Source organism: Monodelphis domestica, chromosome 5 (assembly GCF_027887165.1).
Source record: "Monodelphis domestica isolate mMonDom1 chromosome 5, mMonDom1.pri, whole genome shotgun sequence".
In the NCBI taxonomy this organism is placed as follows: Eukaryota; Metazoa; Chordata; class Mammalia; order Didelphimorphia; family Didelphidae; genus Monodelphis; species Monodelphis domestica.
The window spans coordinates 282,467,659-282,494,666 of record NC_077231.1 but is presented as its reverse complement, the minus strand read 5'-3'; the positions used below and the strand labels follow the sequence as shown (position 1 = coordinate 282,494,666).

General features: G+C 42.5%; 1 protein-coding gene across 3 annotated transcripts; it reads right to left on the bottom strand.

The window, feature by feature from the left end:
- Positions 1-7,191: 7,191 nt before the first annotated feature.
- Positions 7,192-26,514, bottom strand: TMEM42 (transmembrane protein 42). 3 transcript variants are annotated; one of them, XM_007505058.3, is made up of 3 exons: positions 26,109-26,514; positions 10,574-10,720; positions 7,192-9,437 (listed from the first exon to the last, which is right to left on the bottom strand). In XM_007505058.3, exons 1-3 carry the CDS (start codon positions 26,457-26,459, stop codon positions 9,297-9,299), a joined length of 639 nt encoding a protein of 212 aa, XP_007505120.1. In that variant the 5' UTR covers positions 26,460-26,514; the 3' UTR covers positions 7,192-9,296. The 3 variants fall into 3 exon arrangements, with proteins under 3 accessions (XP_007505120.1, XP_007505121.1, XP_016281907.1); XM_007505059.3 differs by lacking the exon at positions 26,109-26,514 and adding an exon at positions 20,471-20,915; XM_016426421.2 differs by lacking the exon at positions 26,109-26,514 and adding an exon at positions 15,755-16,137.
- Between the last annotated feature and the right edge of the window lie 494 nt (positions 26,515-27,008).

Sequence of the window (27,008 nt, the reverse complement as noted above, 5' to 3'; positions counted from 1 at the left end):
GCTAGTTAGCTAGGTGGCTCAGAGGATTGAAAGCCAGGCTTGGAGACAGTAGGTCTTGGGTTCAAATATGAACTCAAACATTTCTGAGTAACCCTGGGCAAGTCACGTAATCCCTATTCCCTAACCCTCATTGCTTTTCTGCCTTGGAACCAATACCCTATTATTTTACTAAAATTTTTATTTTCCCAACTGTATAGTTAGTTTCAATTCCAGGAGCCCCTTTCAAGAATTGACCTTTCCCATAGACTCTAAATGATCATCTAGTGCAAACATCAACAACATGGAAATAGATTTTGATCAAGAACATATGTAATACCCTGTGGAATTGGGTGTTGGCTATGGGAAGGGGTGGCGGGAGGGGAGGGAAAGAATATGATTCCTGTAACCAAGGAATAATGTTCTAAATTGACTAAATAAAATTTTCAAAAAAAGAAAAAATAAAATAAAAGTGTAGATGGAAAAAAAAAAGAATTTACTGATCCCAACTATGCCCTATTGCTATTTGTTAAGTCAGTTATTTTCTAGTAGATCAAAGTACCCCAAACTTCTCTCACTCTCCCAGAAGGGGACAGAAACCAACATTGTCTATTCCTAGTCCCAATATATGACAAAGTTTGTGAGACAACCCCCCCCCCAATCTATTCAGATGTCCTTAATAGTTACAAAAACTTGAGGAGACTTGCAATAGCTAATGCTCCTATTGAGGCACAGGAAAGGAATTCTGAGCTCCCTCAGCCCTAGTTAGTAGTTTGCAAAAACAAAAACAAAAACAAAAACAATCCTGGATTGCTCAATTAGCAATTAAGGTCTGTTATACCATTTTAAAAAATCGACTCAAAGCATTTTTTCCAGATTAAATTCTATTCACTCTGTTTTCTTCTCTATTTATCTATGCTTTCTTTGCCTTTCAGAATCTGCGGAGCTACTATTCCAAATCACAAGAGTTTTATTTTCCAGTTCCTAGTCTTTCTTATACAAATAGTTTCTTACAATAGTAATGTACATTTTTAAGCATACATTTTGGAAAGGTTTGTATTGAAGATCACTTTAGAAAAGCCTTGATCAAAGTATACCTTAAAGGAAAAAAAAACTTAATTTTGAAGTTTTAAACCAATTGCCCTGACATCAGCTATTGGGGGGGGGGGCATTGTAGGGCGCAGAGAATCATCAGAGAGCAAGGAATGGTAGCCCTGTCTGCCCAAGAGACCGTGTCCCCAGTTATTCACAGAGTGATTTAGGTATAAGGAGAAAGCACTGTTCTCCAAAAACAAGGCTCATGGAAGTCATGTTTAGGAAATCAGTTAGAAAGATGCTGAGGCTACCTTCAAACCCTCAACAGCATTTAAAATTTAGAGGCTTCAGTATCTAGTCGATGTGTTCTCTAATTGAAGACTAAAAAAAAAAATAAGACTAAAAGCATTCACCATTTTTGTGAGGGGAGTAAGAATGAAAGGGTTAGAGCCTCAGGTACAAAAAATTAATCAATCTCCCCAACCCATACATTTCATCCATCTCCAAGCTGCTGGCTTCCTTAGGTACGCTTCCTCTTTTCATGAAACAGGAAAAAGATTAACATGGAAAATTCTGTTTGGTTGCTGTTTTCCAAGCTGGTTTCCAAGATTCAGACTGAACATAATCTACAACCTTTAGTCTTGGGATCCAATTAAACCTGGATTTGCAAGCTTTTAAGATTTAAGACAATTTTTTAATTAAAATTTTAGTTTTAAAAGCAGGAAAAAAAACTTACCTTCTAGCTTCTATTTCTCTGAGTTAAAATAAAGTCCTTTCCACACTCAGTTTCAGTTAATTATTTGTTATTTGTTGACATTATTAATAAAAAGGGTAGTTATTCAATTTCTAAAATTGATGGGTGAAGAGAATACTTGGAGAGAAGTAGGAACTAGGATCCTTCAAGATCCACAGCCCCTACATGTCCCCACTTATTTTTGTTCATATTTTTCATTAATTCCCTTGATATTCTTATCCTTTTGTTCTTTCAGATGAGTTTCATGATTACTTTTCTAGTTCTATGAAATTATTTTGGGGTAGTTTGATTGGTATGGCACTGAACAGGCCAATTCATGATTTAGGCAGAATTATACATATTTTATATATATATTAGAATGATCATTTTTATTCTATTAGCTTGGCCTACCCATGAGCAATTAATGTTTTTCAATTTTTTCCCCAATGTTTTCCAATTATTTTGATTGTTTCCAATTATTTAGGTCTGGTTTTATTTGTAGGAAAAGCATTTTGTAATCGTGTTCATATAGTTCTTGGATTTGTCTTGGCAGGTAGATTCTCTGGTGTTTTCTATTGTGTACAGTAATTTTAAGTGGGATTTCTCTATCAGTATTATCTATTATTATCTATACTACTACTATCTATACTACTATTATCAGTAGTATAAAGAAATATGATAATTTACATGGCTTTATTTTCTATCCTGCAACTTTACTAAAGTTGTTCCTTGTTTTGATTAGTGTTTTTGGTTGATTCTTTGGGATTCTCTAAGTATATTATCATATCATATGCAAAGAGGGATCGCTTGCTTTCCTTTTTGCCTGTTTTAATTCCCTCCATTCCTTTTTCTTATTGCTCTGGCTGGCATTTCTAGTACACTATTGAATAGTAGTTGCAATCATGGGCATCCTTGCTTCATTCCTGGTCTTATTGGGAAGGCTTCTAACCTATTCCCATTACAGATGGTTTTAGATAGATAACTTTTATCATTTTATTTTATTTATAATATATATTATATTTATATATATCATTTTAACATATCATTTTAAGGAAAGCTCCACTTATTCTGATGTTCTCTAGTGGTTTTTAATAGGGATAGAAGGTTATATTTTGCCAAAAGCTTTTTCTACATTGATGGAGAAAATCATATGGTTTCTGATTTTAATATTGATATTAATCACCATGTGGACCATCCTTACATTCCTGATTATAAAACCCCTTGTTATAGTGTATATTGCACACACAAACACACACTTTAAGGTATGTATAATTGAAAATCTGTTACCCTAAAAAAGAACTACATTTCCCGGGAGCCCACTGACTTCCTGTTGATCCATACTTCCTGTAGATAGAGGATATTAGTGAGTGGGCGGTCCTCTTGGGCCACTTTCTTGGACTTGCAGGATTTTAAATGGGTTAATCAGCCATGGGCATGTGGTCTTTATTTTGTATCTTCTTTATTCCTTGATTTCTAATGATCATTTAATAAATCTCCAAAAATATAATATTTTTATTTATTGAGACTAATTTTAATTTTTACAGGCATCATTAGGTTCAGTGCTCAGTTCTATAAATCAATTGTGCTCTGGGTGCACTAGGTACCCATAGATTAGTTTATCTTCTTCAGATGCAGATACCATCTTTTAAGGGGGATCAGGAAGAATTCTAAGCCACAAAGGTAGCTAAACCTTTTGCAGAAAAGAACTGGTGAATTTTCTATCAATGTTTGTTGACAACATATTCTTACCAAGGAAATCAAAGAACCTTAAAATGTCTTGCATAGACTGAAAAAGACCAAAGAGGGTAGAACTAAGGGACACCAAATATACACAATGGCAGCCATTATGTAAAGGCAAACAATAAAAAAAGACATCTGAGTTTAAACTTGTGTTAAAAACTAATTCCAGACTGTGAAGATACATTTTCTTGCTCTTGAGAGATAGAAGACTATTGACTCAGAATGCTGCAGACACTCTTCTAATTTAGCCTCAGCTCTATAACCAGTCATGTTGTCCATAATCCCATGCTATCATTTACCTTATTCTGTTCTTTATTCTGTACTTATATAAGGGAAACTGTCCTCTTGCTCAGGGTCTTTGGCATAAATGGCAGCAAGCCATTGACCCATATATATTGACAGGTAGCATGCCTTTGTTAATAAATGTTATCTTGCCTGGAGATCTGAGATCTGCCTCAGTTTGCCTTTTTGTTAAAATCCCAACACTACAGCTGGTGGCAGCAATGAGATAGGGAGATAAGATCCTTTTGGGAACCTTCCCCTATTTTATTGGATCCAAGTGGAATCCATTTTCCAGAAAGGGAGAGTATCTGTTAGGGATCTGTGGTAGTGGATTGGTTCTCTATTCACAAGTTTTCAGATCTCTGGGTGAAAGGGCAAATGTTGAGTGATTTATGTCTGTTCTGAGTGTTTCTATTTGTGCAGGCTTCAGCTTTTGAATTTGGACTTGCTGGACTATAGCCATAAAAGCTGGGGACTCTCCTTCATGGGTTGCCTTAATGGTGTTGCATCTCCATTGAAGAAGACTTCTTGAAATAGCTAGAGAGGCAAGAGATTATGATCTGAGTATGTACCAGATGGACGACTTTTTTTCTGACTTTGAGATTTTGAAGAACTACCTATGTTCCCAACCACAAAAATTAGACATTGAATTCCAGCAGGGTCCTTTAGCAACCGAAGAATTACAATTTCTACTCAGGAACTGTCCATCTTTTTTCCCATGTATCTTTTGTGATAAAAAGGAGAGGTATTCCTGAGAGGGTATTCCTGAGAGTAAGAATTAATTCTTTGTTCCCTTTGCCTATTCTGAGTACACACTTCAAGGGAACAAAGAATTTCCTTTCCACGTGAGTTGGGGACCCACAAAAGGATAAACCAAATCGATTCCAAATTCCCGTGTTTGAGAGAGTAAGATCTGCAACAACTGAACTGAGTAAAGCAATATGTAAGGCTGTTAGTGGCATTCAGTTAAACTGAAGCAAAGATTTCTTTGAGCAGTTTGGCAGTCTGGTAACTACAGCTTTGCCAAGGAAGAAATATCGGGGCCATCATCTCTCACAGTTGTTTGTTGGTCTAGGTCCATAGTTTTAACAGCTTGAGAGGTGTGATAGTATGGTCTCAGGCAACATCTAAAGCACCGTACTGAGAATTACAACATTCTCTCTTTCATTCTTTCTCCCTCTCTTTTCTTTCCACTTAAATCATTGCAGTTATCATTTATATTGGCTTCCTAGTTCCTCATCAGTTCATATAAACCTTCTCATTTCTTCTGAATTCTTCATATTTGTTATGACTTAAATCATAGTTAATATCCCATTGGGTTCATGTGCCACCACTTGTTCATCATTCCCCAAATATTGGGCTTCTACTTTGTTTCCATTTCTTTGCTACCACAAAAAGTGCTGCCATGAACATTTTGCTATATAATATATGGGGCTTCTCTTTCTCTCTCTCTGCCCTCTGGAACCTCTCACATGTCCCACTAAGTCCTGTCATAGTAGATCCCCAGACCCTGTTTTCCTCCCCTTTTGATTCCTGAAAATCAGGCTTAGTTATCTCTTTGGGGAGCATTAAAGCACAGCTGTCAGTAGTTTCCCCTTTTCCCCAGTCACCCCATTCTTCCCCTCCAAGTTAGAACCTCCAAGATGTCCACAGATTTATAGAGCAGGAAGGGGCTTTGGCGGTCATAGTCCAACCCCTCTCCCCCATTTTACAGTTGAGGTAATCTGGGCTCACAGAGTTTCGACCACTTACCCTACCTGGCTTACTTTTAAGGAAAGGGTCTGAGTGTCCTCAATTTTTCATGCTTTGGGACAATTCTACTTCTGTGATGTTCTGGGTCCATTTACTTCGGCATATGTTCTGGCTGAGAAAACCACCCAAGTACACAAATGAAGTGATGTATTTTAGGGATTTGTTTCAGTCTCCAAGACTTTTCCCATGACTTGGGTTAGACTAGAACTATGATTGTGCTTGTTGAGGAAAGAAGTTTTGCCCTATCTCTCTGCCCCCCACCCCAACCCCATCCCTTCCCTCCAAGCTATCTCCCCAAATTGAGCCATTTGAGTTATTATTGTATTAGTATTTAGTCAGGGCTCCAACAGAATCAAGAAATAATCTTTGTAACACACTTAGCACAATGCCTGGCACAGCAGGCACTACATCATGTTTATTACCATCCCTTCCTCTGTCCCATCTCTTCAAACAAGCCTCTTTGGGGTGACTAGACTCCCAAGGATATGGTTGGGCCAGTCTGTACGATGTATGATTAGATGCCAGAATCTCAATATTAGAAGGAATCTCAGACCTGCCCTCTACCATAGCCCCAAGTGGTCATTCCAGATTTGCTGTGTGATTTCTAGTCTCTGTGCCATAGAATATTGGAAATAACTTCCCTTCCCTCTCCCTATACCAGCACTGGTGATGTATTAGCATGGGTGCCAGGCCGGCTGGGGGGGGGCTGCTTCATTCCCCCTCTTCCCAGCGCCCAAGGACACTTTTTGCACAGCCCACTCCTGTCTAGCCCCCCAAAGCATTCACTTCCTCCCTTTGCTCTCTGGGGTAATGCAGGGGGGTGAGGGGGTGGAGGGGCTCATAGGCAGCTTGAAGTTGCAATTTGGACATGTGAACTTGAAAACATTCACCAATGCTGCCTTATACTAGTGTCCACCTGCTAAAATTCTAGTCCTTCAAGATTCAGTTCAAATGTTGCATCTTCCATGATGCTCCCAACCAGATGGAACTCCTTCTTCCATTGGCCTCTTCCAAAGTCGTGACACAGTTAAGAGTTCATGTTCTAGGGGGTAGCTGGGTAGCTGAGTGGATTGAGAACCAGGCCTAGAGATGGGAGGTCCTAGGTTCAAATCTGGCCTCAGACACTTCCCAGCTGTGTGACCCTGGGCAAGTCACTTGACCCCCATTGCCTAGCCCTTACCACTCTTCTGCCTTGGAGCCAATACACAGTACACAGTATTGACTCCAAGACAGAAGGTAAGGGTTAAAAAAAAAAAAAGAGTTTATGTTCTAAAATATTGTATTCTTTATTTCCCATGACATCCTTAAGGTAAGTAATGCCTATTTAAAATGAAGACGTTCTTTTCCTTTTGGAGTTGACGGATTTCAGACAAGTTAAGGGGTTTGTGGGCGTGAAGGATGTGTCAGAGGAAGGACTGAAACCTTTGGCATTTGGGTGCGCTAGGATCTGATCAGTAAACCATTCTAATCTCATCCAAGGGGCACTCTTCCAGGCCAGTTGTTCCACATTTATATCATAGACATAACTGGGAATGGGACTTTTTTTTCAAGTTTAGACACCATATAATATAGAATTGAAACATGAGATCTCTTTGATTGCTTTTGCTAAAATTTCCTTTTCTCAATAGGAAAATTATAGTTCTTGCTTTTAAAAAAAAACCACCACCAACTGCTTTGATTGCTAGATTTATTAAGCACTTACATGCTAGACACTATACTATACAAATACAAGCAGACAAATCAGTTCCTCCTCTCAAGGAGCTTACATCCTACTGCAGGAATACAGCACATAAAGGGGAGCTGGAAAAGGGGCTTGGGGGTGGGATTTGGGTAATCAAGCTGGGGATGAGGCTGCTAAGCAGGTAAAGCGGTGGGGGGAGAGAGAGCTAGGAATGAAGCAAGCACAAGCATGGTTGGGGATCTTCAGGAAATGGGGATCTCCAGTAAGGTGAGGAGGTACCAGATTGGTGTCAATTGTATGTTTATCAATTGTATTGTTGTTTTTTTAAAGAACTCAGTTTTTCTTAACATTGCAATTATTCTTTGACTATCCATTGTAATCACATTCCATACTTCTCTTAACAGAATCTGCCTGCTTTTCTTTTCCTTTTTGGGGTGACTTTGTTCTTTCAGAGGAAGAAAGGAGTCAGACTGGAGAATGTCCCTAATACACTTTTGGGGTGTTCAAATCATTCAGAACCACAAGTATTATCAAATGCAATTAAAAGGAAATTCTGATTGTTCTTTGAAGGCTGTAGCGTCTAGAAGTGGTGGGGAGATAGGGAGTAGAACCCTACCTGCTTTATATAGATTTGCAGTCACATTTGTATTTGCCTCTCCTATTAGAATACAAGCTCCTAACAAGAAGGGATGGTTCATTTTCTGTCTTGGTTTCATTGGCATCTAGCACTGTGCATGGCACACAGTCATACTTGAGGGTTGGGAGACGCCATAGCGGGTACCCCTGGCATTTTAAGATCCTTTCCAGTCTGGCTCTTCCCTACCTGTTGAGCCTGATTTCAGACTACCTTCTCCCATGAATTCTACCTCTACACAAACTAAACAACTAACTTTTCTGCATTCTCCCATTCTATCTGTCAAGGCTCTTCCTTACCTGCAACTCATTTCTTCTACCTTTCTTCTTTCTGAAATCCTCCTTATATGCCAACTCAGCAACCACCTCTTCTGGAAAGGCTTCCTTGGCCTCTCCCTATCTGAAAGTGACTTCTCTCTCCTCATATTTCTTATGGCACATATTAAACTAGGAGTTCTTAACCTGGGCACCCTCCTTAAATTTCTTATGGTACACTGTCTTAGATGAGGGGTTCTAAAACTAGGTGTCCATGTAGTTATTAAAATTTTTTTTGATAACTATTTCAATTTTGTTTCCTTGTAATCTTTTGTATTTTGTTTTACTATTTAAAAAACCATATTCTGAGAAAGGGTCCAAAGGCTTCTTCACCAGCCTGCCAAAGGGGCCTATGCCCCCCCAAATGATCAAGACACCCTAATCTTAGACCTTTCCTTTGCTTTTATCTTTTTTTTTTTTGGCTTCATCACTTTCTACTCTGTATTCTTCTTTGTGACCTTGTCTCCTTCATAAATACTGTTTACCCTTTGAGGGCAGGGAATGGCATTGCTGTTATTGTTTCTGCCCTAGGGCCTTATCTATCCTGGATACTTAGGAATTGTTATTGGCACATATCAATAATACCAACTGACCATAAATCCAAATTAAATTAAGATTTATGGTTTGTGATAAACATACTACTGGATTTCCTGGGGCTCCACAGAAAGAGAGCAAGAAAGACTCAGACCCCTGATCAATCCCAAGGCCAGCCTTCTCCATTCTGTCTCGGACATCCCAAGGAGAAATGCTGACCAGAGGCCAAGCCTTTTCTTGGGATCTGTTCCCTAGGCAGAAGGAACAGAAAAATCTGAACAACTCCAGCAAGAATACTGCTTTCTTTCTCCTTGGGGTTTCTAGACATCTAGCAGAATTTCTCAACTAAGTCAGAAGCAAAAATCCACTTGCCAGAGACTGGGTCTCCCAGGGAAAAGAGGCCTAATGACATGAACACACCCTGCCTGAAGAGATCCTTAAAGCATGAGTCAATCAGATGGTGTCTAGCATTGGTTTCTTCCATAGATAGGAATTAAAAAAAAAAACAACAACAACAGGACACAACTGCTCCCCCAGAACTGTGGCCTTCTTGAGGCTTAGGATTCTGAAGGGCTGACAAGAGCACAAGGAACGGGTTCAGCTTCAGGCCTGTCCCTACTGATTCTTCTTCTCCTCCAGCTCCTCATCGGCCGTCGAGCTTATGTGCATCAGTGCGAGTCCATAGAGGATCAGGACGACACCAGCCCACCACATCACGGCACAGTATTCTCCATACAACAGGTAACCCAGGAAGGCCTGAAGAAGAAAACAATAAGGAGGAGGAAAAATGTGCATGTAAAACTTGCTATTTTGGATCCTCTTCTTGGGAAACCTAAAGAAACTGGTCTCCTTTCATGATTCCTTATCAGGTAGTTTGGGGCCAGCTATAGAAATGTATGTTGTTAATCCAAGTTAATTCAATACCCTGGGACCCCCCCCCCACACACACACACTTCCACCCAGCTGCACCTTTCATCCCCAGGTCTTTGTTGTTCTAAGTCACCTGAAGATTCTTGGGCAAATAATACATCCTCTCCTAGCTATTTATCACAGGCTGAGCCCTAAGGAAATAGAGGAATGTTGTTTCATGTAAAGCCCACAGTTAAGTGTGATGTCATGTAGTGCTGGGAAACGAGAAAACAAGATCATGGATCTAGAACTCAAAGGGACTTTAGAGGCCACTTATCTCACTGACTCATTTTACAGACAAGGAGCCTGAGGCCACAGGTAGTGGCATGGCTCAGATTTGAATCCAGGTCCAGAGTCCTTTCTATTGCATATGTGATCTAAGTTACAACCATATTATTTCATTTTTTCTTAATCAAAATCTGTGATTTCATGGGTATGGGAAAGTCTTAGCCTAGAAACTCTCTCTTTTAAAACATAATGAGATTTCATCTGGAACAGTCCCAGAGAATTGCTGCTGGCACTGAGGTTAAATGATTTGCCCTTGCTCATACATATATGACAAAGGGCAGGACCCAAACTCTGGCTTTGTAAATTCCAACAAGCCCCCCTTCCCCCTTCCCTTCTCCATAAAATGAGCTTTGGACTAAATGACCTTTAACATCTCTTCTAGCTCTAAATTCTTCCTTGCTTCAGGATGGCCTTCTCTGTCCACTACTCTGTTACCTCCTTGTTTTATATTTCACAAAGGAATAAACAGAACTCAGGGAAATTAAGGGTACTGCCTAAGGTTGTATTATCTGTTAAGTGTCAGAACCAGGAAACCTGGGTCCAAGAACAGTGGACTCTTTCAAGGACACAAAACTAAGATTCTAGCTTTGCCAGGCCTCCAATTGGTCAGACATAGTATAACTCAGAATTAAAACTAGCTACCTTTCTAAGCCAGGATGGGCAAAAGCTCCATTCTACATGTAGTGGTTACTCACGGAGGCAATGATGTTAGACGCAGTCATTGTCAGCGACGCTGTAGCAGAAGAAGAAGAAATGCTGAGCGCTTTGGAAAAGAAGGCCCACATCAGCGAGTTGCTAACAATCATCAAAGAAAAGGCCATCAGTCGAAACATCAAGGTCAGCTGCAGAGGAAAGACACCCAAAAAGGTACACTTGGAGAAGCAGGGCCTTACAGGTATTTTTAGAACATTTTCACCAATGAAACAATGCTCTAAAGTAATAGGTTCTCTCAAGTCCCTTCATTCTCAATTTAACAAATTTATGAAATAAATATGGTGTTGATACCTAAGCCAGGAAGAGAAAAAATAGAAAAAGAAAATTATAGGTCAATTTCATTAATGAATATAGATTAAAAAATCCTAAATAAAACATTAGCCAGGAGACTACAACAATGTATCACAAAGATTATACATTAGGACCAAACAGGATTTATACCAGGATGCAGGGATGATTTACTATAAAGGAAAAAATTAACATAATTGATTACATCAACAAAAATGCAACAAGAATCATATGTATAGTTATATAAAGAGATGAAGAAAAGCCATCCTAATTAAATTACAAAAAAATATTTTCTTGCACAAGAAAAAAATTAATAATATTCATTTGGAAAAACAAAAGAGCAAGAATATTTGTTAAAGGAATTAATGAAAAATGTAAAGGAAGGAGATGAAGAAGGAGGTGACTTTTTAAAAATTCAAAATGTTTATAAATCCAAACAAAATAAGCATTTCCATTTATTTTTATATTTAAAAAATTATTAATTAATTTAGAATATTTTTCCATGGTTACATGATTCATGCTCTTTCCTTCCCTTCCTCCTCCCCTCTCCTGGAATCGATGAACAATTCCACTGGGTTTTACATGTATCATTGATTGAGACCTATTTCCATATTATTAATATTTGCAATAGAGTGATCATTTAAAGTCAACATCCCCCTAATCATATACCCATTGAACCATGTGATCAATCATTTGTTTTTTTCTTCTGCGTTTCTACTCCCATAGTTCTTTCTCTGGATGTAGATATCATCTTTCTCATAAGTCCCTCAGAATTGTCCTGAATCATTGCATTGCTGCTAGTAGAAAAGTCTCTTACATTCAATTGTACCACAGTGTATCAGTCTCTGTGTATAATGTTCTCCTGGTTCTATTCCTTTCACTCTGCATCAATTCCTGGAGGTCTTTCCAGTTCACATGGAATTCCTCCAGTTCATTATTCTATCACCATCAGATACCATAATTATAAATACCAATTTTACAAATTACCCGTGGATTGACAAACCAGGATGAGAGAAATAATTCTGGGATTACAGGAAGGTCAAACTGATAGAGATAACTCTAGATTACAGAGGCAATTTAATAAAAAACACCCTAGGTATAAGTTTAAAAATTTCCATATGGGGATAATATGGAAATGCATTCTTTTGAATTAATGTATGTTACTGGTAATAAGTTTTGTTTATGTTTTAAATATAAGATATTGTGTATGTTATTATTGCATTTCTAAATTCTCTTAATATTCTGAAATGCTGTGAAAAATCATTGTATCAGGAATTTTGTTTGAAAATGCAACTTTTATGTTGATACTCAGATTGTTCATTGAACATTCAAAAGAATGTGATACAATTAGGTATTTGAAAATTTAAATATAGAAATCATGTATATTTTGTTTTAAAACAGAGACTAATAATATATCATATGTAATATAACATGTATACATAATGCATAAAAATAATACATAATAACAAATTTTCACTTGAAATTTTCTGACTACCTCATAAAATTATGAAAATGTAGGTAATTTCGTGATGTTAATATGAATTTAGTTATTTGCTGCAATACTAGAATGTAGTAAGTTTTCATTTATAAGCAAAGGATAAATGAAAACCAACTTAAGGAAATATAAGGAAGTTAATAGTATTCAAAGGCTAAATTATGGTTAATAAAATTTTGCTATCTGAGGTAAAAACTCTTGTGACTATAATTTTATATTTTTTTGAATTTGGATTATAGGGAATGGCTGTCTGAATTGTTTTAAAGCCAATAGGAGAAAATTATGTGGGCTGTATGTAAGAAATGAGACAGGTAGAATATTTGCTTGGAAAGTATGGAAGACAATCTTGGCATGTCCTAAAGTAGAACCCTCCCAACTCAGTTTACTTCCTTTGAACAGGAATGTTTCTCATTTGGCAAATTCTCAGCCTTGCTTTTAATACTCTGTTACTACATGATTGTAAGTTTATGGGACCACACTATTACTTATTAATTAGAAAAGATTAACTCAGAATGAAAATTTTTTTAGACCTGAAATTTTACTTGCAATATATCTATAACTTACAGGCTACATGTGTTGGCATCCACAGAGACAATAAGGGACAAATGACTTGCCCAGAGTCACACAACTTTCGCATGTCAAAGGAAAGTCTTGAACTTGGGTTTTCTTGACATAGTTTTCTTCCACAGTTTTATAAATATATCTTAGTCAACTTTGACCCCCTACTCTTCCTAACTCTCCATGTTAAATCATTTCCCTACTCTTAAACTTTGTCACTGATCAGCAAGAGGATTCTGCATGTCTCTCTGTCAGTTCAATCCTCTTGTAATCCCAGAATCATTTCTCTCATCCTGGTTCATTGTCCCACAAGTAATTTGTCAAGCAGGTCTCAATACAGTTCTACTGCAACAACCTCTTGATCTGGTCTTGCCTTTAGTTTCCTTCCTCTATAGAACAGACCTGGCCAAATTCCTAAGGCAAGTTTTGGTCAAGTAATTTCCATTCTGTAAAAATTTCTATGGCTCCCTACATATTTTAGGAAAAAATATTAACCCCTTTTGAATATTTATAATCCTTCTGACACATTATTTTGGCTCAGAGTAGAGTCTTAAAAATTTTTTTTCTTGCAAATATGAATAAATACCTCAGAGTGAATAAATGAAGAATTGGCCTGCCACTTCTGACAAATTGCCAATCCTTGGTGTAGAATATTGTGAACAATAAAAGAGGAAAATGGTGATTGGAACAAAATTGGTATCAGTAAATAAATAAGCATTTATATGACAAGTACTGGGCATCCCAAGACAAAAAAAAAGGAAATATATACATATATATATATGTATATATTTCCTTCTCTTTTATGATGGGACTTTGAAGGACATTGAATCCAATCTCCCATTGTATAGATAAGGAAATTGAGGCATAGAATAGTAAGGACTCAGGTATTTAAGATAGGCTTGAAACTTAGAATGTTTTCACTACAAATCCAGCCCTCCAGAACTCTGCAAAATGTCTCCTTTACACCATTTCAGGGATTTTGATTTCTAAACCCAAGGTATGAAAACATCTACCCCAAACTATAGTCATGTGAAAAACAAACAGCTCAGGTATATTCACACCAAAAAATTGGCATAAGTCCCAACCAAAAGCTGCTGCTCTTCTAGGATATGATGATCATCATCTAGACAGTCATCTCCTGCTACAGAGCCCAATGGAAAAGGATGGGACAGGTCTCAGAGAGGGTCAGTGAGGGTCAAAGCAAAGTATCTCAGAAACATTGCTTCTATTTGCTTTTCTCCATCCTTGCTCTACCTTCCCACTCCTATTCTTTAAAAATCACAGTTCTGGCCATAATCACTTCACTGCTCAGTAAACTCTATTGCCTCTCCATCACCTAAAGGATCACATATAAAATCTTGTATGGCAGTCAAAACTCTTCATTTGCTGCCCTTTCCCTCTTTCCAGTCTTCTGACACTTTACCTGCCCCCACGTATCCTATGCAGTGACAAGTCTCCTTGCTTTTCATCTCACTGGGTACTTCACTGACCAGACTTTGGACATTTTTATCTTTCCTCCATCCCCTTCCCTCCCCTCTCTTCCTCTCTTCTTCTCTCTATTCTCTCTCCCTCTCTATCTCCTGACTTCCCTAACATCCCAGCTAAAGCCCTGCCTTATATGGGAAGGTTTGGCCAATCACCTTTCATTCTGGATGCTTCCCACAACTGATTATATCCAATTTGTCTGGTACATATCTTTTTGCATTGTTGTTTACTTGTTATCTTCCTCCCCATTAAGAGCAAGGACTGCCTTTTGATTTCTTTTGTATCCCCAACAATGAATATTTTTTGACTGACTCCCAGTTTCTGCTCTCTTGGAAACAAAGAAGCAATGAAATCTAGGATCCCAAAATGAAATTCTGCTGGAGTTGAAATCTCCTTTGGGAACAAAGCCCTTAGGGATCCTCCTTGGCTCAGTCTAGACTCACTCCCTTTCCTTCATCACAATATCTTCAAGAAACTCAAGCAGCAGGTGTCTAAGCTAGAGGCCTCTGAAGAAATCATGGAATTTAGCCTATAACTAAACAATGACTAACAAAACAAGGACATTCAGTCGTTCTTTCAATCTTTTTTTCTGAAAGGCTACAATCTGGGGGAGTTCCAGAACGTAGGCAACTTGTTCTACCTTAGGAAAGATCTGATTATTTGAAAATTTTCCCTTTTATTCAGAAAAATTCTTTTTCACCATCCATTCAGTAAGTCACCCTAGTTCTGCTCTGGGGACAAACAAAAGTAGTTTAATCTCTCCTCTACTGTACATCCCCCTTCAGGTTCCCCCTTCTTTAAATCGGATTCTCATTTGGTTGACAGTGCTCCCATCCTAGTTGAGCCTTGGATGCCCTCCAGACTGTATGTAAATGGTTCTCCCTAAAATATGGCCACAATAGAGCAGAGGCATCTAAGCTCCCTACCTTCATGATCTCACTCAGGCACACCCCTAGACCCTCTCTGAGGGGGCACTGTAGAGAGGTTCTCCTTTTTCCCCCTCCTCACCTCAAAGTTCCGCTCTGAGTGCGTCCGCCCCCCCCCCCCCCCCCCCGCCGCCGCCTCCTCCTCACCTGCAGTTCTGGAAGGAGGCGCTGCCGAGGCATCCCCCTTGTCTCCTCCCCACCTCGAAGTCTCATTCCTGGGGGGGGGGGTCGCCCCCGCCTCCTCTCCGCCTGCAGCCCTAACCGAAGGGGGCGCTGCAGAGGTCCCCCCTAGTCCCCTCCCAACCCGCAGCCCTACTCGAAGGAGGCGTGGCAGATGGATCATCCACTCCTTCCCCACCTGCAGTCCCGCTAGAGGGGCGCTGAAGGGGTTGTTCCCCAATCTCTCTTACCCAGGCCTGCATGGCTGGCGGGTAAGGTTGTTCCTGCCCCTCGACGTCCTCCTCCTCCTCCGGTGCCTGGGACACTGTGGGTTTCAGAGCTAGCTTGGCGAAGGCGGCCGCGAAGGCGCCCAAGCCGCCGGCTGCGATGGAGCAAAACGCGGAACCCCAGCGGAGCCGAGCCAGGGCATTGGGCCCCAAAACGGCCGCCATCGCTTCTGGCACCGGGAATGGGAACTGGAGCGGGAGGGGGAGGGCAATGGGGCTGCTGCCTGAGCCGCGATCCGAGGCAGAGCCCGAACCCTTCCCGGGGTCCCTGCTTTCACCTCGCCTACTGCGGCAACCACGCCCACGCGGTGCCATTGGCTGCCTGCTTCACGTGACTTCTGCGTCAGAGTGAGAAACCAAGATGAGCTCACCCTGAATCGGGGACTGAGGCTCCGCCTCCTGCCCCCGCTCCCGCCCCCTCTTCTTAATCCCAGTAGGAGGCTCAGCCCACAAAACCCCAAGACCTGTTCTGTACAGGTGGAAGTGATGTCTCCCCCTAGAGGCAGTGGGAAGAGCGCTGGTTAGGGAATACCACTCGGGGTAACTCTGGGCTAGGCTCTCGGCTTTTCGGTATTCTCCGTTTTGAGGAGACCAGAGGATTGCTAAGGTTCAGCTCGAATTTCTAGGATTCTCAAATTTCCTCCTAAAATTTCGTCTCGACTCCTCCTTTGCCTCGTCGTCAGTTCCAGTACTTGGAATTCCAAAGAAGACAACATATATATTGATGGGCAAAAGGGGTGATCCATGTAAATATGTGAGCAGCCCTGCTTCAGGCAGAATGTGGAAGGGCTAAGGAGAGGTCATTACTGATAGGGAACAGATCCAGTGGAATGTGAGATAAACCTGTAAGGAAACTGGGGAAATTAGGAATCAGAGGGAAGGAAGGCAAATATTCTATGCATGAGGGACAGCCAGCTCACCTGCCCAGGGTCAGGTGATGGTGTGTATTTATGTAGAAGGAACAGCGATAATCCAATAGCTGGACCGCATATGTGTGGTGGTGAATATATTGAAAGAGGACTGGAAAAGTAAGGAGTTTATGCCCAGAAGTCTTCATATTTATCTTGGAGGTAAATGGAAGTTACTGGGCTTTATTGAGTAAGGAGTAGAGTGACATGGTCAGACCTGAGCTTTAGAAAAATCACTCCTGTTGAAGGGAATGGGAAGAGACATCAGGGAGAGATGCCAATTAGAAGCCCAATGCAAGATGAGAGGTGGTTTATATCTGAACTAGAGTGATAGTTGTGACTAGAGGAAAGGAATAAACAAGAGATGAAATGGTTAAAAAGATTAAATGTCTTGTCCAGAGGCACATAGTCAGCATGGGTGAGAGGGAGGACCTGAACCCAGGACTTCCTGCTTGCAAACTCAGCTCATACATTTGTCTAGATGAGTTACTTAACCTTATCAAATTTTTATTGATGTTTAGATCAGCGATTTCACTATAACTTTTCTTTAACTTATGGCAACAGGGGTGGAACTTATTATAGCACTGAGAAGGCAAATATGCTGCCCAAAGCAACAGACCTACAATGTGTCAAAGGCAGGACTTGAACCCTGCTGTCCATAATTCCAAGACCTGTCCTCAACACACCAAATAATACAATTTCCTTGGAGTCATCCAAGTTCACAACCTTGGTCATCATGGTCTCTCCACTTTTCTTCTCTCTCAATGTCTAACCACTTTCCAAGTATTCTTAATCCTCCCTCTCTTACATCCATCTCATCACTCCATTCACACAGTCAAATCCCTCATCAGTCCTTATTACTGCTCACCTACCAATAGCCCTCTACCTGGTTTTGCCTCATCTCTCCCTTCTCCAATTCATTCCTCACATGGCTACTAAAGCAATAGTCCTAAAAGTCAGGTTGGACCATGGAATTCTATTGATGTTAAGACTCCAGTGCCTTCCTGTTGACTCTAGGACCAAATTAACTCTTTGGCATTTCAAGTCCTTCACAATCTGGATCCAGCTTATCTTTCCAGGGTTATTACACATTACATTCACACACTACATCCCAGGCTGCTTTCTATACCCTTATAAATGACAGTTCATCTCCTATCTCCATGTATTTGAACAGCCTGTTCTGCCATGCCTGGAATGAATTTCCTCTCCAGCATCTTTGAATCCTTCCTTCCCTCCCAAGCTCAGCTCAACTGCCCCCTCTGTCATAAGGTTTTTCTGGATCCTATCAGTTACTGGTGATCTCACAAAAGTACTTTGGCCATAGTAGGTGCTTAATTAATGTTTGTTGAATGAATACTCTTGGAACACAAAACCACACTGTGAATAAGTTAATAACTGGCCTGCCCCTTCTGAGATATTGCCAGGCATTTTTATGGAATACTGTGACCAAAAAGAAGGGAATGGTGGTTGGGACAAAGTCCATACCAACCAATAAACACTTATTAAGTGCCATTTGTGACAGACACTGGAGATACCAAGACAAAAAAAGAAAACGAAAACGAAAACGCCCCTTTCTTCAAGATCCTCACATTCTAAAGGGGGAGGCAATGTTTATCAAAGATCATCAAAGGACCAGTAAAGGCATTGGTAAACCTCAATGTCAATGATTCCATTTTATAAATCTGGTTACTAGGGAATAAAATAGTTAAGTGATTAGCTCAGGGTCACACAAAGAGTAACAGGTAAGATTTTAATTCAGGTTTTTTTATCTCTAGATTCAGCATTCTACTTATTCTGCCATCTACTGGCTCCTAAAAAAAATGTTGTGCTAATCATATCTGCTACTCCCTCATTAATTTGTAGTCCGAGGTTTCCAAATCCTAGACAGGAAAGCAGATACGCAGAAATTTAGCCTTATAAAACAAACAAACAAACAAAAAATAACAACTCTGATCATAGTAGCACCAGAAACTGGCATAAGCCCCTTCCAGAAGCTGTTAACTTTTTATTCTGTGGTTCAAAATGATTCATCAGATAGGAATCTGCTCCAGAGTCAAAGGTAGAAGGGGAAGGACAGGCCTGTATGAAAAACAGCACGGTCAAAGGGTCATTAAGCATCATAAGCAGGGGAAAATCTCAGCAACAGTGCATGAACTTCTTTTTGCTTTACTAGTCACTGAATTTCTGTCCTGATCCTAATTTATTTCCCTTTGGCCCAATATTAGAAAATAAGAGGCAGCAAAAAGACCTAGGATTTCAATGTGAAAACCTGGGCAGGTGGAAATTTTAACTGGGAATGGAGGTTTTAGTATCCTTTAAGGCTCAAATAAGCTCTGACTTCTCTATCTCCATTATGTTCAAGAAGCTTAAGGAACCTATAGTCAGAGCTACAAGTAATCAATGAATTCATTATCTAACATACAATTGAATTGTGTTCCCTTCCAAAACATCTTTGACAAGAGACTCTTTTTGAAAGACTGCAGAGATGAGAAATACTGTACAAGACAGCCAATTCTATCTTGGGAAGGCTCCAATTGTTTGAAATGTTTCTCATTATCAGGATGAAACCATTTTTTTCACCTACCATTTCTAGTTCTGCTCTCTGGGGCCAATTGAAAGGAGTAAAAAAAATGCTCCTCCATCTTATATCACTTTAAATGCTTGGACACAAAGCCACCAGGTACCATTCTTAATTCCTACTCTTGGTCTTTTCTCTAGGCTTAGTTAAATCCCTATTTTACTAAATTTTCATTTGGTTGCCAATGTCGCCATCCTGATTGAGTCTCAGATGCCCTTCAGATTGTCGATGGTTCTCCCTAAAAATGGCCACCACAATGAAGCAGAGGCGTCTAAGCTCTCTACCTTCATGACCTCACTCAGGATAGCAGACACTGCACCAAGTCATCCCTCTTCCCTTCTGCCATTTTTCTGGCTCGCCCTCCCACTCCTTTCATTCCCGCTCCGAGGGGGAGGGGAGTGCTGCAGAGGGATCTTTCTTCTCCTCACCAATACCGCTCTAAGGGGGGCTATAGAAAGATCGATTCCCCCCTCCCCCCGCTCTCCCCCTCCAGGTCCTGCTTAGATGGTGCGCTGCAGAGGTTCTCTCCAGGACCCCCCACCCCCCAACAATCCCATCCGCAGTTCTAATCAAGGGAGAGCTGCAGACAGGTCCTCCCCGACCCCCTCCCCGAAGACCCTGGGCTCTGCAAGGGCGTCCTTCCTGCCCCCCCCAAGACGCGCTCTTTAGCTTTGAGGAGGCACTGCAGGGGTGGGGTGGGGGGCCGCCCCAGATCCCTCCCCACCTCTTAGACCCATTTCCTACGGTGCTGCAGGTGGGGTCCACCTTTGGTCCTCTCCTCAGCCGCTGACCCTCACTCAATTAAGGTGCTACATAGGGGTCCACCCAAGCCCCCTCCCCACCCCGTAGACTCGCTTCCAGGGTGCTGCAGGGGGTTCTGCCCCAGCCCTCTTCTCAACCGCAGTCCCCAATTCTAAGCAGGTGCTGCAGTAGGGTCCACCATGGCCCCCTCCTCAGCAGCTGTCCCTAGATCGGAAGAGAAGAGGCGCTGCAGGGGGTCCGCCCCCGACGACTCCCCTACAAGCGCAGTGCAGAAACTAGACAAACAACAGCTCTGCGGAGGATGCCCCCTCCCCAGCCGCAATGCAGAGTTAGACACACCCGGGAACCTCCAGCTCTCTGCCTCCCCGGCAGCACCCTGGACAGCGGCACAGCTGCTCCAGAACCCCGCCCTGGCTCTGCTCTTACTCAGACCTGCATGGGAGGCGGGTAGGGGAGCTCCTCCATGTCTTCCTCCTCCTCCGGTGCCTGGGACACGGTGGGCTTCAGGGCCAGCTTGGCGAAGGCTGCCGCGAAGGCGCCCAAGCCGCCGGCTGCGATGGAGCAGAACGCAGAGCCCCAGCGGAACCGAGCCAGAGCGTTGGGGCCCAAAACGGCCGCCATCGCTTCTGGCACCGGGAGCGGTAGCGGTAGCGGTAGCGGCAGGGCAATGGGGCCGGGGCCGGAGCCAGGAGCCGAGGCCGAGCCGGAGCCTTTCCCCGGGTCCCTGCCCGTGCTTCGCCTTCTGCGGCAACCACGCCCGCGTGCCGCCATTGGCTACCTTCTTCACGTGACTTCTGCGTCAGAGTGAGGAGCCAAGATGAGCTCACCCGGAGTTTGGTTCTGAGGCCCCTCCTCCTGTCCCGCCCCCTCTCCGCCCCCGCATCGCCCCGCCCCCAGGTTTTGGTAGGGAGGGAGGGAGGGAGTGAGGGAGGGAGGTGGCCCTCCTGCAGAAGCTCCCAGCATCCTCTGGCTGGAGCGGGCAAGGCAGCCTCCTAGATCCACCCAGGACCACTGACCTAGGGATTGGGGGCTTAGGGTCCAGGGTTTCTTCTACCCTCTGGGTTTGAATGACGCTTTTTCTTTGGCCATAATTCTTTTCTGAACAACCCCATCCCCATCCCCATCCCCATCTCCATCCCCCAACCCGCCCACACCCAAGGATCTCAGCTTCACTGCACACAAAGATTTAACAAAACAACAGCAGCAAATTCAGTCCAGGAAAAACGATGCGTCGTGGGCTTTTGGCTGCAAACGCACCTTTCACTCTCACAACCCTCCCCTTCTCTAAGGAAAAGAGTTTTTCTTTTCCTGAAACCAAACCGAAGGCAAAATGTGGGATATCATAGGTCCAAGGTTTTTGCTTTTCTAATTAGACCCTGTCCAATGGTCCCATCAGTCTTCCATGATGCTGTGCCTAATCAATACATCTGAAAGTGATTTTCCCTCTTTCAGCGGAAAGAGCACATTTTGGAAGAAGCCAGGAATCCAAATCCTGAATTTGCCATTAATGGTTCTATGCCCTTAGCTAAGTCGTTTCCTCTCTTTTTAAGTGTTCCTATCTGTGAGATGAGAGGCTAGATGACATTAAAGGTCAATTTCAATTATAACATATATGATTCTTTAATTTCTGTATAGAACTTTTTGATGGACCTGTTTCCCCCTTATATTGAAGTTCCAGGCCCTAGACTTTCAAAAAATCTAGCACTGGTGCTATCTCTGACTTTAAAGAGCTTAAAGCCATTAACAGCAGATATGAAACATGGAAACAGATAACTAAGATGCAATACAGGCAGAATGTGGTAGGATAAAGGGAGGTCCATACCAAGGGGCAGTATTGCCCAGATTCAGTGGGCAGGTTGTCCACTGAGTAATGAAGCAAGTCACTTAAGAATCAGAGATGAAGAGGAAGGACATTCTAGACCTCAAGATGGATATGGTAAATGCAGAGAATCAGAAGATGTGGTGTTCATGTGAGAGAAAGTCAAGTGGACCGGTGAAGATGGAAAAAAATGTAAGAAGAATAGATAGGTTAGATAGAATAGGATAGGGCAGAAGAATGGGTAGGCCATAAGTTGTGAAGGATTTTAAATTAGAGGACTTCAAATTTGGCCCTAGAGATAACAGAGAGCCACTGAAATTTATAGAATGGGGGCAAAGTTGACATGCATAGACTTGAATTTAAGGGGATCAATTAGGCAGCTAACTGGAAAATAGGTTGGATTGAGAAAAGATAGAGGTGGGGAGAACAATTAGAAGACTACTGAAATAGTGCTTATGAGATGTGATAAGGGTTTTAACTAGGATTGTGGTTGTATGAATGGAAAAAAAGAGGATATATAGAAGAAATGTGGGAAAGGTCAAAATGACAAGATTTGACAACATTTGTTTATGTGAAAAGTGTGCCCTTAAGGAATAGAGGAGGACACTGAAACAGTGAGCTTTTTAAATGACTTACTCAGAAGCACACTGAATTCAAGTCTTCTTGCCTCCATGATCAATTATGACTGCCATATCATATTATTTACCTTATCATTTTTTGTTTATTTAGACCCCAGATTTCATTTGCAACTCCTATGTAATTGATAAACTAAGGCTATATGTATTCTCTGTGGTACTTGGGGTCAAGAGCTTGCCTAGAGTCAAACAACTAGCATGTGTCAAAGGCAGGACTTGAACCCTTCTGTTCATAATTCCAAGACCTGTCCTCAACACACCAAATAATACAATTTCCTTGGAGTCATCCAAGTTCACAACCTTGGTCATCATGGTCTCTCCACTTTTCTTCTCTCTCAATGTCTAACCACTTTCCAAGTATTCTTAATCCTCCCTCTCTTACATCCATCTCATCACTCCATTCACACAGTCACATCCCTCATCAGTCCTTATTACTGCTCACCTACCAATAGCCCTCTACCTGGTTTTGCCTCATCTCTCCCTTCTCCAATTCATTCCTCACATGGCTACTAAAGCAATAGTCCTAAAAGTCAGGTTGGACCATGGAATTCTATTGATGTTAAGACTCCAGTGCCTTCCTGTTGACTCTAGGACCAAATTAACTCTTTGGCATTTCAAGTCCTTCACAATCTGGATCCAGCTTATCTTTCCAGGGTTATTACACATTACATTCACACACTACATCCCAGGCTGCTTTCTATACCCTTATAAATGACAGTTCATCTCCTATCTCCATGTATTTGAACAGCCTGTTCTGCCATGCCTGGAATGAATTTCCTCTCCAGCGTCTTTGAATCCTTCCTTCCCTCCCAAGCTCAGCTCAACTGCCCCCTCTGTCATAAGGTTTTTCTGGATCCTATCAGTTACTGGTGATCTCACAAAAGTACTTTGGCCATAGTAGGTGCTTAATTAATGTTTGTTGAATGAATACTCTTGGAACACAAAACCACACTGTGAATAAGTTAATAACTGGCCTGCCCCTTCTGAGATATTGCTAGGTATTTTTGTGGAATACTGTGACTCAAAAGAAGGGAATGGTGGTTGGGATAAAGTCCATATCAACTAATAAACATTTATCAAGTGCCATTTGTGACATGCACAAGAAATATTAAAACAAAAAAGAAACATTCCCTTTCCTTAAAGGCCCCACATTCTAAGGGAGGAAGGGACACATGTGCCCATGATGGTCACATTCAAGGCAAAAAGAGGCTTTTAATATCATTGAATCCAATGGATTTACAAAACAAACAAGGAAACCGAGGAATACAGAGGTTAAGTGATTTGCCCAAGGCCATGAAGGTAAAAACAATAGTGTTGGAAGTTGGATTAGATTTCAAGTCTTCCTGACTATAATAAACACTATTCTGTCTAGTGGAATCACACACACACACACACACACACACACACACACACACACACACATCTGCAAAAAAAAAAAAAAGCCTGTTCTCCCACATCAATATGGAACTCAAATTTGCAAAGCCAAAATTCAAAAATTCTATACCTTCAAGAAAAACAAACTCAGGGAAAACAACCACTGGCACAAACCCCTCTGGGAGATTGTTGTCTTACTAGTTAGTCTAGATACAAAATGTTTGATCATCCACATAGCCAATTTCTACTGTAGAGGCTAGGATAGAAAAGGCAGAGCTGAGTGAGACCTATGGGGGTAGAAGGGTCATTGTATACCAAATCAACTCTAATCCGGGGACTAAATGGACTTCCTCTTGCTCTAGTGACTAGAGAGACTCTAGCCTCCTTCCTGTCCCTGACTCTCTATGGTGGGAATTTCACTACAAGCTTAGAAAATTAAAGTCAAGAATGAAAACTCACTCCTCAATGCAAACCAAAGGAAGGAAATGTTGGGTGGGTGGGTGGGTGGGTTTATATCAACCAATAAGCATTTATAATAAACCAATAAACCTTGAAAATGTAGAAATTTCAAGTAGGAAAGAAGACCTTGGGGTTCTCTAAGACCCAAACAAATTAATTTTTCTCTATCTTTCTACCTTCAAGTAATTCAAGTAACTGGGATGTAAGTTAGAAATTCCTCAGAAGTCATTTAGTTCAATCCACAATAGGTCGCACTGCCCTTTGAAAATTTCTGGTCATCTTGTTGAAAGACTACAGAGATAGGAAACTATTTTGCAAGGCAACAAATATATCTTGGGAACATTCTAATTGTTTTAAATTTTTTCTTTTATCAGGATAAAATCATTCTTTTCATCATCCCCACAGTGAGTCCTCCTATTTCTGCTCTCTCTAAGCAAGTTAAATTGTTCCTCCATATGATAATCCTTCAAGTGTTTAAACATGGCCATATGTCTGTGTGCCATTACCAATTCTAGTTTCTTCTCTTCTCTAGCTTAAACAGTTTCCTTCCTTAATTCAGGTGCTCATTTAGTTGCCAGAGCCATCCCTGTCCTTCTTGAGCCCTGGATGTTCTCCAGGTGGTCAATGGTTTTTCTAATATGGCCTTTACAGTAGAACAGAAATGTCTAAGCTGCCTCATTTCACCACCTCACTCAGGATGTCTGGCACTGCAGCAAGCCATCCCTCTTCCCTTTTGCCATTCCTCAGGCTCCACCCCTCTTCGTCCTATCTTAACGAGTGTTGTTTAGAAGTGTGGCTGCATAAGAGATCGCCCCAATCCTGCTCTCTTGAGGGTCCTGCAGAGGGACCCAGCCCCCACCTAATCCTCTTCAGGGAAAGCTGCTGCAGTGACCTGCCCTAGGCCCAGTAGTTCAGTTCTTAGGGGATGCTGCAGAGGGGTCCACCCCCATGCCCTTCCTAACCACAATCCTGTTCAATGGGCTTACTGCAGAGGGATCCGTCGCGCCACCCCCAACCTGCAGTCTAATTCCAAGGGGGTGCTACGGAGGGATCCGCCCCCGCCCTTTTCCCAGCTGCAATCAGCTTTAGTCGGAGCGACGCAGATATGTTCTTCCCATCCCTTTCCCATCCACAATTCTGTTCGGGGTGGGGCTGTCCACCCCTGCCTTCCCACAGGCAATCCCACTTCGGGGGCGCAGCGGATAGAGGGAGCCCTTCGATCCAGCAGCAGTACTACTACAAGGGGGAGCAGCAGAGATGTTCGCCTCATCTCTTCCCCAGCCACAATCCTGCCTGAAGGCTCGGAAGAGGGGTCCGCCCCTGACCTCCCACCCGAAATCTGGGGCAGCAAAGAGAAGACTTTCCTCTTTCATTCAGCAGTTCTACTACGAAGGGGCGCTACAGAGCGGTTCCCCCTTCTCCATCCTGCTGGGGGCGCTGCATAGGGGTCCTTCCCTCCTTTCCCATTCGCAGTCCCACTCTGGGGGCGCAGCAGAGAGAGGGCTCTTCTCTCGCCAGCAGCAGTCCTGTTGCGAGGAAGTGCTGCAGAGTGGCTTCCCCTCTGACCATCTAAAATCTTATTTGGGGCGCTGCAGAGGGGTCTGCTCCGGACCTCCCACCATCAATCCCACTCCTGGGGACTCAGTAGAGAGGTGTCTCTCCCCAGACAGCACAGGGTTAGACATTTGTTCTGAGGGGGCGTTGCCCGGACAGCACCATGGACAGCGACGCCGCTGCCCAGGAGCTGGCCAGCACCTAGAGGGGCCCGGGCTCCGACTCTTACCCAGGCCTGCATGGCGGGCGGGTAAGGGAGCTCCTGCCCCTCCACGTCCTCCTCCTCCTCCGGTGCCTGGGACACGGTAGGCTTCAGGGCTAGCTTGGCGAAGGCGGCCGCGAAGGCGCCCAAGCCGCCGGCTGCGATGGAGCAAAACGTGGAGCCCCAGCGGAGCCGAGCTAGGGCGTTGGGTCCCAGAACGGCCGCCATCGCTGCTGGCACCGGGAGCGGGAGCGGAAGCGGGAGCGGGAGGGCTATGGGGCCGGTGCCTGAGCCGGGAGCCGAGGCCGAGCCCGAGCCTTTCCCGGGGTCCCTGCCTGTGCTTCTCCTTCTTCGGCAACCACGCCCACGCGCCGCCATTGGCTACCTGCTTCACGTGACTTCTGTGTCAGAATGACGACAAGTCGACGATGACACTGATCTCACCCTCATTGCCCCGCCTGGGGTTCCTCCTCCTCCTCCCTCGCGCCCCCCCCCCCAATATCAAGCTGGAATGGATTTTTTTTTTCCATTTGAATTAGTTTATTTAGTCAATTTAGAACATTATTCCTTGGTTACAACAATCACATTATTTCCCTCCCTCCCCTCTACCCACCTTTCCTGCAGTCAACGCACAATTTCATTGGGTATTACTTGTGTCCTTGATCAGAACCTATTTCCATGTTGTTGACGTTTGCACTAGAATGATCATTTAGAGTCTATATCTCCAACCATATCCCCATAGACCTATGTGTTCAAGCAGTTGTTTTTCTTCAGTGTTTCTACTCCCACAGTTTTTTCCTCTGAATGTGGATAGTGTTTTTTTCTCATAGATCCCTCCAAGTTGTTCAGGGTCACTGCATTACCCCTCATGGAGAAGTCCATTACCTTCGATTGTACCACAGTGTATCAGTCTCTGTGTACAATGTT

Excerpts from the sequence above, each read along its gene's own strand:
- TMEM42 (XM_007505058.3), bottom strand. The coding sequence starts at position 26,459 with ATGGCGGCGCGTGGGCGTGGTTGCCGAAGAAGGAGAAGCACAGGCAGG. Across the intron at positions 10,721-26,108 it reads CGCCCGCCATGCAGGCCTGG|CTGACCTTGATGTTTCGACT; the intron begins GTAAGAGTCGGA and ends TTTCCTCTGCAG. Across the intron at positions 9,438-10,573 it reads CGTCTAACATCATTGCCTCC|GCCTTCCTGGGTTACCTGTT; the intron begins GTGAGTAACCAC and ends TTTCTTCTTCAG.